Source organism: Rattus norvegicus, chromosome 3 (genome assembly GCF_021556685.1).
Source record: "Rattus norvegicus strain SHRSP/BbbUtx chromosome 3, alternate assembly SHRSP_T2T, whole genome shotgun sequence".
Taxonomy (NCBI): Eukaryota; Metazoa; Chordata; class Mammalia; order Rodentia; family Muridae; genus Rattus; species Rattus norvegicus.
This window is the reverse complement of record NC_141536.1, coordinates 134356789-134371603: the sequence shown is the minus strand read 5'-3', so window position 1 is coordinate 134371603 and position 14815 is coordinate 134356789. Positions and strand designations below refer to the sequence as shown.

General features: G+C 54.2%; 1 protein-coding gene and 1 long non-coding RNA gene across 4 annotated transcripts in view; both read left to right on the top strand.

The window, feature by feature from the left end:
- The first annotated feature begins 709 nt into the window (after window positions 1-709).
- On the top strand, window positions 710-12401 carry Nkx2-2 (NK2 homeobox 2). Of its 3 annotated transcripts, none has more exons than XM_087653634.1 (3): window positions 710-888; window positions 9273-9961; window positions 10934-12401. In XM_087653634.1, the coding sequence occupies exons 2-3, from the start codon at window positions 9703-9705 to the stop codon at window positions 11494-11496; spliced, it is 822 nt and encodes a 273-aa protein (XP_087509760.1). In that variant the 5' UTR covers window positions 710-888; window positions 9273-9702; the 3' UTR covers window positions 11497-12401.
- LOC148006550 (uncharacterized) overlaps window positions 1666-14815 on the top strand; it is a 28612-nt gene continuing 15462 nt past the window's right edge. The window contains exon 1 of the long non-coding RNA XR_015684688.1: window positions 1666-1773. This is a non-coding gene — a long non-coding RNA (uncharacterized LOC148006550). The remainder of the gene's footprint in view (window positions 1774-14815) is intronic.

Here is a 14815-nt window from a genome sequence, read left to right as displayed (position 1 = left end):
AACTCCCAGACTTGAGGGATGGGGAGGGGGACAAGAGAGAGGAAACAGAAGGGGGTTTCTGAGGAGGGTTGGGGAGTGAGATTGACTAATCCTGCACAGGTGGCACCTTGGCACAAATACTTCCTGGGCTGCAGAGAGCTGAACACCTTTCCCGGGAAGACTTAACACTCCTTAATCTGGGCAGGGTAGTGCACCAGGGGAGGAGACAGGAGCGGAGGGCCAGAGGTCTGTGACCTCCTACGAAGTGCTATCTGCCTTGGACCCGCGTATCTAGAGTAAATGCGCTTTCACACATAAATAACGTGCCACATCTGGCTCTTTGGTTTTATGGCGTCTTAGCGACCAAGCAATTTATAGATTGTTAACCAGCAGCCAGGGCTCGCCAGGAGCTACACCGCGCCGGGCACTGATGGGTACAGAGGAGGGGCGAGTACAAGGAAAGACTGTGGGCCCGGGTCTCCAGAAGGACGCCACGGAGAAATCCCACCTCGGATTGGGGTAGAAGGGGCCATCGCAGGGTGGAAGGTGGAAACCCCCTCCCTCCCAAACCGGCCATGTGGCAGCTGAAAGAGCCATCGAAGCCCAAGTGTGTTTGCGCTCATACCCAATTTATTACCGCTGAACATATGGCCAATATTTTGACTCACGTCAGTCGGGCTAGAAAAACAAACAGAGCGCTGCGCGGGGGAGCGGCCCCTCCGCTGAGGCTGCGAAGGGCCGCGGGGCCCGGAGCGGGCGAGTGAGCGCGGCTGGAGCCCCAGCCCGAAGCTGGGAGGAGGGCGCTCGCCCGCAGCGCCACAACCCGGGCTCCTCAGCGGCAGGCCACAGTACCCGAAGCCGGGAACAGCAAGCTAGCCGAGGCGGCGAGACCGCGCCGCCGCTCTCCAGGTGAGCCTCCTGCTCGCGAACGTCCTGCATGCATGCATGCTCCTGGGGCGACCGCAGAGGCGATCTAGCAGCGACCCGGCTGCGGACGATGCCGGGAGCCCCCTTCCCCTTCCGGGACCCACTATGGTCTTCTGGGGCTGACGGGCGCTGGGGCCGGTCTTTGCTACCGCCGGGACGGGACCACATCCAGGGCAGGGACCTTGCTACGCCTCTGAACCAAGCCTCTGAACTACTAGGCGACCCACTCGTCCATCTGTGGACTCGAGACCTGGCTCTGTCCCCGAGTCTCGGAGACGGAAAGCAGCAGGTGGGCAGATCCAGGCATCTTAGCCTTCCAAGGACTTGGCTGGTCACCAGGGGAAGGAGGATCTCGGGAAGGGACAGCCTCCTATACCCCCACCCCCCACCCCGGTCGCATCTGTCGTTGAGAAAAGTTTTACCTGCCACAGACTCCAGGTGTTCCCGCAGCCGCACCAGACAGCACGTGGGGTTGCCTTGGGGGCTGGGGGTACCTGGGCCGCTGCAGGAGACCCCCCAGCTTCGTGGGCAGGAGCGGAGCACACAGCCACCCCCGCCCACGTCGAGCCCAGCAGACCCTCGGGCCCCGCCCGGGAGGTCTGCTGTAGGGGGAAGGGCGCAGCGGGAGGGGGCGTCCCGGTAGGTGGAGGACTAGATAAAGGCGGGTGTTGAATCGCCGCGGTGCTGTCCCTGCAGCGCAGGGAGTGGGAGGCGGAGCGGGCGCGTCCAGCGCCTGGCCAACCTCCTCCCCACCCCCCGGGGCTCTTCGACTTTGCTGGCTGCAGTAAGGAAGGACGCGCCGCGGGCCCCCACCTTTGAGGGGTGAGTCTCCCCGTGTGCGCCGCTGGTGACTCACGATTCAGCTTGGTAAGCAGAGACCAGAATCCCAAGGAATTTGGAGATGGCGCCTAATGAGAAAGGAAGGTTCCTTCTGGGGCGGAACTGGCACGCGAGTGGCTCTGGGAGCCGCAAGGAGCTGGAGGGTGAGCGGCGGGAGTCAGAGTCAATGACCCGCAGGGCTGGGGGCTGGAGCTGTAGACCGTGATCACCGGGGGAGGCGACGAAAACCTGCTGCTTGAAACATTTGTGTCTCCTGGGCCTCACCGGTCTCTGGACAATTCTCATTTGAGACAGTAGAGATCGCCAGAGGATCAGAAATGAACCTTGGTGGGGCCTGTTAAAGTCAGGGTGTCTGCTGGAAGACCCCTCCACTGATCCTACCAAGCCCTCCCCTCTCCAGCACGCAGACTCACAAACAGGCCTTTCTAAGCCTCTCGCGCCTCCTCCACTTTGGTGGCACTCGGGATGGAGAGGGGAGTGCTTCCTAGGAAACCTTTGGTACCCAGGTTGGGGGTGGGGGGGATAAGACAGTGACTCAGACTCCCTTTCTGTGCTCTGTGCCGGAGGCCTCCGCGGGTGCGTGCCTGTCTTATCCAGCACTTAGCTCCGACTGAGAGCGTGCCTTCCTCTCGCACGGGTGACTGCGTTGCCCATCAACCTGCCTGGTCTGCCTTGAAGTGCTGAATGCTAACCGGTTGTGAGAAGCAGCTTGGTCCCCAAAGTCTGTGGTAATGATTCTGTCACGTGTTAAGAGAAGTAAATTCAGATTAGAAAGTGCTTTCAGCGCCTTGCTTCCCTGAGAAACCCGAATCTCCCGCATTGGAGTCGCCTTTATCAAGGGCAGGTCGGGTTTGGCTGGAAGAACGTTCCTGAAGGCAATAGTGATGACGCGTAATCTCATTGTGCCATATTTAATCATTAGAGCTGTGCTAACGAATAAAGCAAAGGGGTTCGCCCGCGGGGACGTGTCGTTTGGTTTCCTAATAAGCGATGGTAATGGGTTGGCTGGAACGAGGCGCCTTTGGCCGGAGGGGGGCTTAAAGCTACGCTTTTAAAGAAAATATTGGAGGGAGGCCCGTTCCATTTTGTAGTCTGCCCGGAGCCACATTTCGTGTTCAATTTAACATCCATGAAAGTTAAACGGCTTTTCTCGCCTCTTAGTTTATTGGATGCATTTTCAAAGATCTCATTAAAGTGCATTTATCAAAGTCCTAACATATACCCTCGGGGTCTTACGCCCACACAATGAGGCTGATTAATACAAGAAATTCCAATTTCTGTGACAATTTACATCTTAGGGAAATACTCCCTTTGGTGGGGGCAGATAACTGGTAAAGTGTTGTATATTTTGCCTCGAAAACGAAAAGGAGGGCTGCATCTCTTAGCTATATTCTCCTGCAACCACATTTACCTGCTTGGGGATCCCAGGTTGATCTTTTTTCTCACTGCCACTCTAAGGGGAAGGAGTCCAGCACTTCCTACAACATAATTGGAGCTCAGTTCCTGGGCTTGGAAAACTCGATTCCACCTTCTTGATGACTTATGGGACTCTGGTTAGTACTCTTCATCCTTCTGTTCCTGCTGCTAAAGAATTAATGCCATGGGATGTGTCAAAGACAGGAAGGAAGGAAGGAAGGAAGGAAGGAAGGAAGGAAGGAAGGAAGGAAGGAAGGAAGGAAGGAAGGAAGGAAAATTCACCTCAAGTTTGAACCCAAGTAGACTGTTTTCTTTAAACCAGTCTCTATGACTGGCCCTTCTCTCTATATGACTGATGAGGTCAGGTTCTTCCCTGCTAGACGTCTGGCCTCCCTGCAGTGTCCACAGAGCTTCTATCTGTGCACTGGTCCCAGGGGCAAAGGTACAAGTCAACCAACTGAAGCTAGAGCGGACTTTCCATGATCCACGACTCCCCCGCCCCCACCCCAACTTCATTTTCTGGGTTTGGAAGGGAACTGGGTGGTATTGGGCTACAGTGTCTGAATTTCTTTCATGTGGGATGGCAGAGCTGACACCCCAACCTCTTGTAACCCCAGCTCTTGCCAAACCTCCCTGGGGCCTGTTTGGGAGGATGTCTTTTTTTTTTTTAAAGGATGATCTTTATGACCGCTCACAGGAATCAGAATGGGAGCCATTTTCCATGTCCCTCTATTTAGAGTGCATACTACTCTCCGCCTCCAAACAGAGGATAAAATAAACCTTTCTCCGACAAAACCTTTGTGTGGGCGCCGTAAATCCTCACTGGAACAGTAAGGTGCGGCGCTTTGTTTCGAGAGTGAAAGAAGACAAACGCTTGTACCTTTGCACTAACCAGACAATAAACTAATCCACTTGAAGGTTGTTGTCTGAGCTGGGGTGTGCGGGGGGCCTGACATACTTTACCAGCGAGGGGGGTTCTTTTCAACCCCTTTCATTCCAAAAGAGAAGAAAGAAAGAAAGAAAGAAAGAAAAAGGAAGAAAAATAATAAAAGAAATGAAGTCAAAGAAATAGTGTTTCCAAATAAAGGGAAGAGACCTTGTATTTTCCATGATTGGAAGTGCTTTGTAGGTGTGGAGGATGAAGGGTGCCCGAGGATAGCTGAGGCTTTTGGACTCTTCAAGGTCGCCTGCTCCCTTTGGATCCTGCGCTCAAGATTCCCACCCTCATCCCCGCCCCCTAGGACTTCATCTGTCTTTTTCTTCCCCTGAAGAATGCACCTACCTAGAAAGCTTTCACCAGTTGAAAAGGGGAGGAGATGTGAACTCAAAAATCCCGAGAGGCCAACCAGGCCCAGCCGAAATGGAGCAGTAGGGGTAGAATGTCACGCAAGGATGGCTGTTTCATCCATAGGTACACGGAGGCTCGTGCCAAAAGGAAGAAAGTGCCGAAGCCTCTTTGGACTTTCCTTAGAGTGTTTGCTCCAGTTTAGAACTCACCCCCTCCCCAACAGGGGGCGTAAAGCCACGGAGCGGAAATGAGAGAGGCCCTGAAAGCAGGTCACAGGTAGGCGGCCCCTTGCTCCCGAGCGCAGAAAAGGGCACAAGTGTTTGAGCTACCTGGAAAGTAAACAGGTAAACAGCGGCCAACTTAGAGGACCACTTGTCCTGGAGTGGGGCCACTTAGCCTGTGTACATTCTCCTCCCCTTCTGGGCCTCCAGCGATTGTTCAGCTCTGCGGCCGCGCTCTCCAGCCGCCTGAGCCTGGTGCTTCAGTCTGTTCCAGGGCTCAGCAACAGAAGCCGGATGAGCCCTCACCCCCCCACTCCACACCCCTCCCCCCGCCTCGCGCCCCCAAACAACCCAAGGAAGGTTCTTCAGTAGCTTCCAGGGAGAGGGGGGCCTTCCTCCTGTCGCCCGCTGGTAACTCACCGCGTCCCTTCTAAGGGTTGGGAAGCTGAAAGGCTGAATATAAAGACCAAGGGACTGTTGAAGCAGAGCTCCAGATGTCAGGTTGACTCAGGGGACGTGTATGCAGTTCCACCAGTGATGTCAAACAGGTCTCCCTCTAGCCCAGGGTAGCTCCGTGTAGAACTTTAGCGCCCACTTCAGCTCCCTAAGTTTGTAACATCTGGAGAAGGCCCATTGGAGCGAGACTCCCAGGCCGACCTACTACTACTACTGCAGCTGAGCCCAAACACAAACTTGGCGGCACTCAAAACGCTGTCTTCTCCTGGCCTCGAGACAGAGCCTGGAAAGAGCTTACTAAAGAATTCCGCGTGGACAATACTAGCTCAGGACCTTGCAGAGACGAAACTGCTGCCAGCACAAGCAGGCACTCACATACCCTGAACTGGCAGAATCAGCATGGCGGGGCATTGATACCAGACTCTTCTAAGAGGGAAGGAGCATGAGACTGGGTCCTCTCATCCTGGTGGACGTGTAAGATTTCGCCAGGAAGATGGTCCAAAGGCCTAGTTGTGACTCTCTCTCTCTCTCTCTCTCTCTCTCTCTCTCTCTCTCTCTCAGGCCTTTTTGGTGTCCTTAGAATACAACTGCTTGTTTAATTTGGTTAGAAATTCCTTTGCCTCTGACCGGTCCTTTTTTTTTTTTTTTTTTTTTTTTTTTTTTTGACTCCAAGCCCAGCCCGTGAAGTCTAGAGGACGCTGGTGCTCTATCTAGGCCGGAGACTAGTCTTTGCCTCCAGCTGTGCATGTGCCGGCCTTCCCACCTCTGCAAGCTACCCCTGAGGGACTTACATTTTATGATCTCCTAACAAGTCCGGTTTCTCCCCATCAATTACGAGCGTCCCAGCGGGCTTCCTTCGTCTTTTCAATTGCAAATGTTAACGCTTTGGAAGCAGATGAGGAAACCCCAGGGGCCACGAAAGGGTGACTAACAGAACTCCCCGGTCCTCGAATGAGCGTATTGCTGTGGTGCCTTGCTGCGGAAGGCTAGGCCTGAGTTTCTCTTGCCCTCCTAGCCCAACTTCCCAGTGTCCCCAGACTTTCAAAGGTGGTATAAGAGGTGAGGGTGGAGCTGGACAAGAGCCAGGTGGCTTCCTGGGTCCGCAGGGCAAGGATGGGCCCTCAGGTAATCCAGAAAAAGAGCCTGTGGGCTGAGCTACCTTATGGTCTGCTTTAGTTGAGACCCAACAGTAAGTGTCCTGACAGCCCCGGCCTCAGTGAACTGGGGCTGAGGGGCATCTGTCTCAAAGCACCCAGGCAAGCACTCCCTTCCCACCATTAATTCCCAGAATTCCCTGAGGAAAACAAACAATTCTCTAGTGCACTGTGCTGGGAAGGGGGCATGATCAATAGCCCCTGATTGCTTCCAAGAAGAAAGGCCCACTGTGTCTAGGGAAAGCCAGAGAGTAAAGTTGGAAACTATGGAGTGCTAGGTAGTTCTAACAAGGAAATAGGCAGGCTCTATGTAGCTCCCAGAGGAACACCCACACATCAAAGACTTAAAGGTGACTCGGAGATTGATAACAAGCAGCCCCTTTTCCACCCACTTCAAGAATTGGCCTTCGACAACCAAGCTGTCCTCTGGCCCCACATCACACCCCCATAGAGGCTCCCCTGATCCTTAAAGAAGTTCCCTCCTCTAAAATGGAGAATAGGAGGAACAAAGGGAGAAAAAAAAATCTTCCTGCAATGCTTGAGTTGAGAAACTATTTCTCCTCAGTATTTATTTAGCCACCAAGTAATAATGGTGTAGCAAGCCCCATTTGCCCCTGGATCCAAATTGGGTGCCACCCCCCACTTCTGGAAAGCTGACTCCCCACACACATACACACTGCCAGGCAGGGAGCCCCAGCCTGAAAGGAGGGAGGGGGAGGCAACAGGCACTAAAGCTGAGAAAGAAGCTGGAAAAATAGAAGGGGGGAAAAGAGACAGAAAGTAATGAGTTTGAGAAACACGTTTCAAACCAGATACTAATTCTTGCAGGGGGGAAAAGGAGGAAGAAAGGAGAAAAGAAAAGTAGGAGAGAGAGGAATGGGGAACCTCGACATGAAGGGGTTTCCTTAATATTGTGGACGGATTCAGAAATGAATGAAGAGATAGTCCATTGAAAGGGGTTGAATGCCATGACAACTAGGGACAACCTTAGATTTATTCCAAACAGTTAGGACACATTGAAAGAGAGCGTCAATCATGTATTATTTCGCCACTGAAATAAATGCAAAAACCGGGCCTGGACAAAGGCTTCCAACGGGAGCGGGACATTTGTCTACATTTCCCTCATTGTCCGCAGCTTAGCAATCGGTTTGTATTTGTGTTTGCCCGGGTCCGACCACCCAGGACGCGCCGACGTGGGGCTCGCTCCAACCTGGGCCATTGTCACCCACGTCACATACTGGGGGCGAGGCAGCAGAGAGTTGCAGAAAGCCGCTGAGCAGCTCGGAGTGAGGCGCTGTCACAAGGCTCTAGAAACCCGGGGGTGGTGGGGGCGCCGCCGCGGCCCAAGCAGCTGTGCGCTTGGAGGACTGGGCGCCTGAGCGCTCTGCTTCGACTGGACTGAGGCAACCCAAACAAGGACAGTTAGAGAGAAAAGTGAAAAGAACCAGCCTGGCTTTCTCTGCCGCCCCCACGCCCCACTCCAGGCAAAGTCCACTCCTGACGCTAAGTCGGGGCTAACAAGTGAGGCTAGCAAACTTGCAGCCTCGTACCTCTTAAGTTAAATAGGATGACGGGTGTGTAAGATACAGCGTTTTCCTTCCCGTCTCAGCGAGAAGTTCAGTTGCTAGGTTTGAAAAAGGTTGTTGGAAAGTTCACACTAACCTAATATCAACTGGAAGCCTGGAGCTCGCCCTTCCAGCGCACTCCCGGAGAAGAACAAAAACTAGAGAAACTAAAACGTTTGCACGAAAGAGACAAACTCAAAGACAACGCAACAACATCCGCTAGCCCTTCAACCTCTTCTCCGTGGCTTTCTGGGTCTTCACCGGGATAGGAGCAGGCGCGCCGCGCGCGCGCACACACACACACACACACACACACACACACACACACACACACACACACACACACACACAAAATACCGCCTCTCTCTCCTCCCGCCGGTCCACCTTTAGCTGAAGGTTGGAAGGGTAGAAGGCCTGGGAGGTTAGGATAATAAAAAGGTAGCAGGGGACCAGGCTCTTCCCTTCGCCAGCTGGAACTAAGCTGAGGCCAGAGGCGCTCAGGCGCAGGTCCGAACCCTGCACTGCTAGAGTCGCAGGCTCCCGCCCCTCCCTTCCCTAGACCGCCCGCAGAGCAGAAAGTGGAGGGCCCGTCTCCTTCCTCCGCTTGGAAATTGGGGGCTGGGGGGGTGTAAATGAGTCTTTAGCAAATAAAAGGCGACCGGAGGGGGGTGGTCCTCAGTGGTAGCTCTGGCAAGTCCAAGCCTATTCCTCTCCTGGGTTTCCAGCTCTTTCGCCGTTAACTAGAATCAATTACTTGACTTGTCATTTCTAGTACTCATCCTTAAGCTTCAACCAAAATATTGACCTAGGAGGCTTACAGAAGTTGGGCTCTTGCCATTTGAACCGGATCTTGTTTAGGGAACCACCAGCGATGGGAAGGAGAGATTTCAGCGGCTCAGCCTTCACCCCCTCCCCCCTTTCCAAAGGCACCACAAATCGCTAATTTCTGACTAGCTGGGGGGCTGGGGGGGCACTTGTGCACGGGGCGTAGAGAGGTAGGAAACTGTGAATGAATGCTAAAAAGGAGTCTTTGCCCCCTCCTTTCTGTTTTGTTTTCTTTCTCAACACCCCCCCCCAAGATGCTCTTTCAAGTGTGTGGACTCGCGAGCGACGCGGTGGTCCTTTGTATGTAAATACTGAGGGAGGAAAAAAAAGCTCTCCCCATCTTTGCAATTAATTGACACGTTACACCTCTCATCTTGCTCTAGAGGGCCGTTGGCTGGGAGCGCAGAGCTCCCCAAAACCCACAATTTCACATCTGCAAATACTGTCTTCATCCACTTGACTCCCAAGACCCGCCCACACGTGGCCAACCTTTGCGGTTTTAATGTCTCTTCCCCCCCCCTTTTTTTTCACCCCTCTCTCGCTCCCTCGATCCCCTCCCTCTTTTCCTCCCTCCCTCTTTCTCCCCCTCCCCCCTCCCCAGGTTCGTGAGTGGAGCCCAGCCTTATATGGACTGATCGCTCGGGCAATGGCCCATTTTTTCCTCGCCACCAGCCGCCACCGCGCGCGGAGCGGCCGCCGGAGCCGGAGCTGACGGCACCTTGGCACCTCTCCTGGAGTTACAAACTGAGGCCGCGCGGCGCTGGGCCCGCAGGCCGCCAGTCACAGCCTACATTTCTGCGTGCTTTCCGAGAAGAGAGAGGCGCCGGGTGGGCTTTATTATTTTTCCCTCTTCCCTTTTCCCACAGTGTCCTCTCATTTTAAATAATAATTATCCCAATAATTAAAACCCATCCCCCTCCCTCCCCTATTCCTTCCCTTAACCCCTCCCCCCCCCCGCCGGGGCTGGGGAGAGCCACGAATTGACCAAGTGAGGCTACAACTTTGTGGCATAAATTGCGGGGTCCGGAACCATGTCGCTGACCAACACAAAGACGGGGTTTTCAGTCAAGGACATCTTGGACCTTCCGGACACCAACGATGAAGAAGGCTCGGTGGCCGAAGGGCCGGAGGAGGAGAACGAAGGGCCGGAGCCGGCCAAGAGGGCCGGGCCGCTAGGGCAGAGCGCCTTGGATGCTGTGCAGAGCCTGCCCCTTAAGAGTCCTTTCTACGACAGCAGCGACAACCCCTACACTCGCTGGCTGGCCAGCACCGAGGGCCTCCAATACTCCCGTAAGTAGCGAAACTTGGCCACAACGGTTGTGGCTGCGTTCATTGCTGAGGCCGTAACCCGGGTGGACGCTGGGAGTTAAGGGGAAGAAGCCATTTAATGTCCAAATCCCACTCCGGATCCCTAGATTTTGAAACATTTGCTTAGCATGTCCTTTCCCCTCCTCGATAGATATCCCTCCCCAGTCCCTGAAAAATACTTGATGTCATGTATTTTCCACGGGAGAAATTAAAGGAAAGAACAAGAGAGACGCTTTCCAAAAGCTGGTTAGAGATGTCAACCGGACTTACGGCTCCGGGCAGAGTACCCTGGACTTGGATGGCCCAGAGGAATTAGCTTTGCTCCCTGGAGCAGGGATCCCCGGTCAGAGTTCGGCTAGCAGTAGAGGGTGGAGGAGGCTTTGGGTATAATAATAGTTGATCCCTGCCCCTGCATGATTGTAAACAACAACAACAACAACAACATAACTGTGTGTGCTGTTCGCGGCGCCTGTGAGTGTGCGTGTGTGCGTGTGTGTGTGTGTGTGTGTGTGTGTGTGTGTGTCCGGCCAGAAAGCCCGAAAGCAAAAGCGAAAGCCCCCCAAACCTGCTTTACCCCGCCAAGCCCATCAATGCTGGGATTGTGAGGTTTTCCTTTTAAAAATCTGCCCACGTCTCTCCAGAGAGGAAACGGTTTAAGGGGGCCAGCGCCCTTAACCCTCAATGACCGTCCACACTCTTCTTCTCACTAAATTCTCCCGAATAGTGGGAACCCCTAGAAACTTGTGCCTCGGAGCCCCCGCTGTGCAGACTCTCCTCTGAACCCTAGAGGACCCCGGCGGCGAACTCGGGCGGGGATTACTGCAAAGGCAGAGGGTCTGGGCTGGTCCAGCGGGCCAAGGGCCCACGGAAGATCCCTGGGACTCCGGGTGGCCCAGGTGGCACTTGGCCTCCAGGCGCCTGATGCGCTTCTCTCCCCTCACCCCCTCTACTCAGTGCACGGACTGGCGGCGAGCGCTCCCCCCCAAGACTCGAGCTCCAAGTCCCCAGAGCCCTCGGCTGACGAGTCACCGGACAATGACAAGGAGACCCAGGGCGGCGGGGGGGACGCAGGCAAGAAGCGGAAGCGCCGAGTGCTCTTCTCCAAAGCGCAGACCTACGAGCTGGAGCGGCGCTTCCGGCAGCAGCGGTACCTGTCGGCGCCCGAGCGCGAGCACCTGGCCAGCCTCATCCGCCTCACGCCCACGCAGGTCAAGATCTGGTTCCAAAACCATCGCTACAAGATGAAACGTGCCCGGGCTGAGAAAGGTATGGAGGTGACGCCTCTACCCTCGCCGCGCCGTGTGGCAGTGCCGGTCTTGGTCAGGGACGGCAAACCGTGCCACGCGCTCAAAGCCCAGGACCTGGCAGCTGCCACCTTCCAGGCAGGCATCCCCTTTTCCGCCTACAGCGCGCAGTCGCTGCAGCACATGCAATACAACGCCCAGTACAGCTCGGCCAGCACCCCCCAGTACCCGACAGCACACCCCCTGGTCCAGGCCCAGCAGTGGACTTGGTGAGCGCCGCCCCTCCAAGACTGGAGGCCTTAGGCCCTGGCCCCACCCCAGCGGCGGCGGTGGCGAGGAGGACTCGATCCTTACCACGGTTGTTATTATTATTATTATAATTATTATAGAGTCGGACTCTCGGCTCGGTTGAGGAGGCACCGGGAGGTTGCCTGTGCCTCCTCGAGTGGCAGATTCCATCGACTCTGCCCCACCGCTCTCTCCTTTGAACTTTTGGAGAGGGTAGAACTCTAAGCCGTGTTTACAGAATGTTTGTGCAGCTTCGCTTCTTTGCCTCTCCCTGAGGGGACCAAACCATCCCAACGTTAACGTTGTCACTTGAAAAGAGAAAGGACCAGCCAGCCCCCACCCTCACCCACCCCGCACTGCTTTCGTGAATTTTGTAAACTATGTTTGTGTGAGTAGCGATATTGTCAGCCTTCTAAAGCAAGTGGAGAACACTTTAAAATATAGAGGATTTCTTTTTTTATAAGAAAATGCTAAATATTTATGGCCATGTACACGTTCTGACAACTGGTGGCAAATCTCGCTCTTCGTTGTAAATATCGCTAGTGATCATCGTTGCCAAATGACGTTCTGGATGGGCCTGTGTCGCCGTCCGGCCTGACTCTCTCTGTCGTTTGTTTTGGGTGGGTTATGTTTGAGTTGCATCGGTTTTTTAATTTTTATTTTATTTTTAATTTGTTCAGTGCAAACATTTTTTCCACTATGAAAAAGGGAAATATGTGTAGGGAAAGGACCCCCGGACCCCCTTCCGTATTCTGGGCCCCGGAGCTTGGAACTCAGCAGTTCCGTGTGGTTTCCCCAAGAGCGCCGGGCGCTGAAAGCTTTCGATTTTTTTAAATAAGAATTTTAATAAAAATCCTGTGTTTAAAAAAACAAACAAACAAACACAAAAACAAGCCCAGTTCTTCCGTTTGTTACTTTATCTCCCTGCCGGGGTCGGTCAACTTTAAGTTTGGAGCCTGGGCCGCCTGTACTCGGGGCTAGTGCTGGCGTTTCCTCTCTCAGCCCAGTGGCCACGGGTTACCGGTCCGTGGAGGAGCGCACGGGATAGGCCTCAGGCGGGCAGACCTGTCAGAGTCAGTGCAGGAGCAGGGGCAGCTTGGCCTTCAGCCTGCCAGTCAGAGGTCCTTGTTGGCCCTGGAGTTCTCGGGCTTCTGTGAGCTCTCTGAATCCTCAACAGGGGGAGGGAAAGTGACTTTGGGTAACTCCAAACAAGGAGAGCAAGCCCCCCTCACTCGCCCAAATCTACGAGTGGCTCCTTCAGTCTGAAAAGCTGTTGAAACCACTACACTTGATAGCTATCACTTAATTTACCTCTGGCTGAGGGGATTGGGGGGTGGGGGACGCGTCGTCTGAGGTTGAGTCTGATGGCTTTCTCTTTGCACCACTTTCTCAATATCTGCGTACCAAGTTGAGGCCTAGTTGATCTCTTTCAAGGCCTGAGCGCCAGGATGAAGGGTGGGAGAGCTAACATTAGGGTTTCTGGGGGTTTGCCTGTCGATAGAAACTAGCTGGGTCCTGGGCACAGAAGCAGATTTTGCTGGTCCTTCCTCCAGGGGTCAGGAAGTAGAGGTACTGGTTATCCTAGGCAAGCCAGCCTTCCCATTACTGATGCCCCATCTTTTCCACCCCTCTGGCCTGGCAGTGGGTCCTGTGGAGCTGTACAGTTCTTGGTTTCTTGGTCATGGCTCTGGGTGAATGTTTAGAAAGTAGAAGCTGGGAGTCCAGTGTAACTCCCGCCACCAGGGCCCAGGTAGGAGGACAGGCAAAGGCACACAGTCCACAGAGATTGCAATCTTTCCCTCCTCCACTGAGATCTGACTTGTGGCTTGAAGCTGGAGCACACAGGTCGGTCCTGCGGGCTAGCATCTCAGGGGGCACAGGCCTTTCTATTCCGTCTCACCGTTGCTTAGTGAGTCAGAGCCCAGCAATCTCTAAGATGCCAGGAGGTTGGAAGCCAGTCTATTTGTATCTAATGTCTGTGTCCTCCAGAGGTCCAGCATTGAGGATAGAAGGTAAGGAGGCAGCTGGCCGGGCAAAAGGAGCCATTCCAGTTGATTTTCTCTCCCATCCAGTTAGTGATCAGATTTAATTCAATATCTAAAGCAAACATGATTATCCTTGTGACCAAATTGGGACAACACACCCAGGACCGTGATTAACCTTTGCACACACACCCCATCACTGAGGGCACTGAGTCTTTCTAATGCCCCCCTACAGGTCCTTTCCCATCAACTCTGGGAAGGGGACAGTTTTCCCTAAATACTGAAAAGTCTCCCTTTGTTCTGCCCACAAGCTTGGAAACTGTGGGTTTTTGTTTTGCTGTTTGTAAAAGCCAGAGAATTCACTGCCTATGTTTGCTGTGCAATACAAAAGGCAGATGCCCAACCTGCCCTGGAACCAACCACTCTCTATCCTATGTGCAACTTCTCCTAAGCCCCAGGCCTCTGTGGCTGTCGGGAGGTCTGTTAGGCAGCCCAGGAAGGATGAGTGTCCGGTGTTCAGGGTTCAGGCTTCCTGCCACAAACAATCACAAGAGATCTCAGACCTTTACGGGAGTGTTAAGGCCCAAACTCTTGCAGGTTTCCACTGCCTGGCAGGTTGAGGCCTGTGCACAGGACCGCACTCTCAGTATGTCTGCTCAGGAGTCCTTGGAGGTGGGCTGTGCGCCTGCCCTTCTCTGTCCTCGGGTCCCCAAGGAGTCAATAAAAGCGCCCGTGGAGCCCTGTGTGGCCCTAACCCTAGCGCCCTGGGAGCGCACCCCGCGCAGGGTCCGCTTAGGCAGTCTATCTTCGCCCAATCTACAGAGGGCCGCACAAAACCGCACAATGGGAAAGCTGGGAGCTGGAGATGTTAGAGGCGTGCATATTAAAAAGGGACAGAGAAAAGATCGCAGGGGACAGAGAGGGGAAGAGAGAGAAGCCCCCCCCAGCCCCCCACCCGCACCATTCAGCGCGCTTATCACGGGCAGTGAATCCCGGAGTCAGGCAGAAGTCTCCTTGGGGTTTTGTTGAGCCTGTCACTGGGTCCCTTTGTGATCCGCGGACTCCATGCTGGATTCCATATGGCCAGCTGGGCCGAGGGAGCGCGAGGAGGGACCCGCACAAAACCCAAATTGTGTCCGGCTTTCAAACCCTGTATTGTTGTCTGTGAAAGGAAGACGCATTAAAAATTCGTGCTATATCTATTGGGGAGGAGGATGGAGGAGGGGGAAAAAAGCCACCCTGTCTTTGATGGTTTCAGAGGGCGCTTGCCCCGCCTAGGCCCCATGACACAGAGTCAGTCTCTCTCTCTCTCTCTCTCTCTC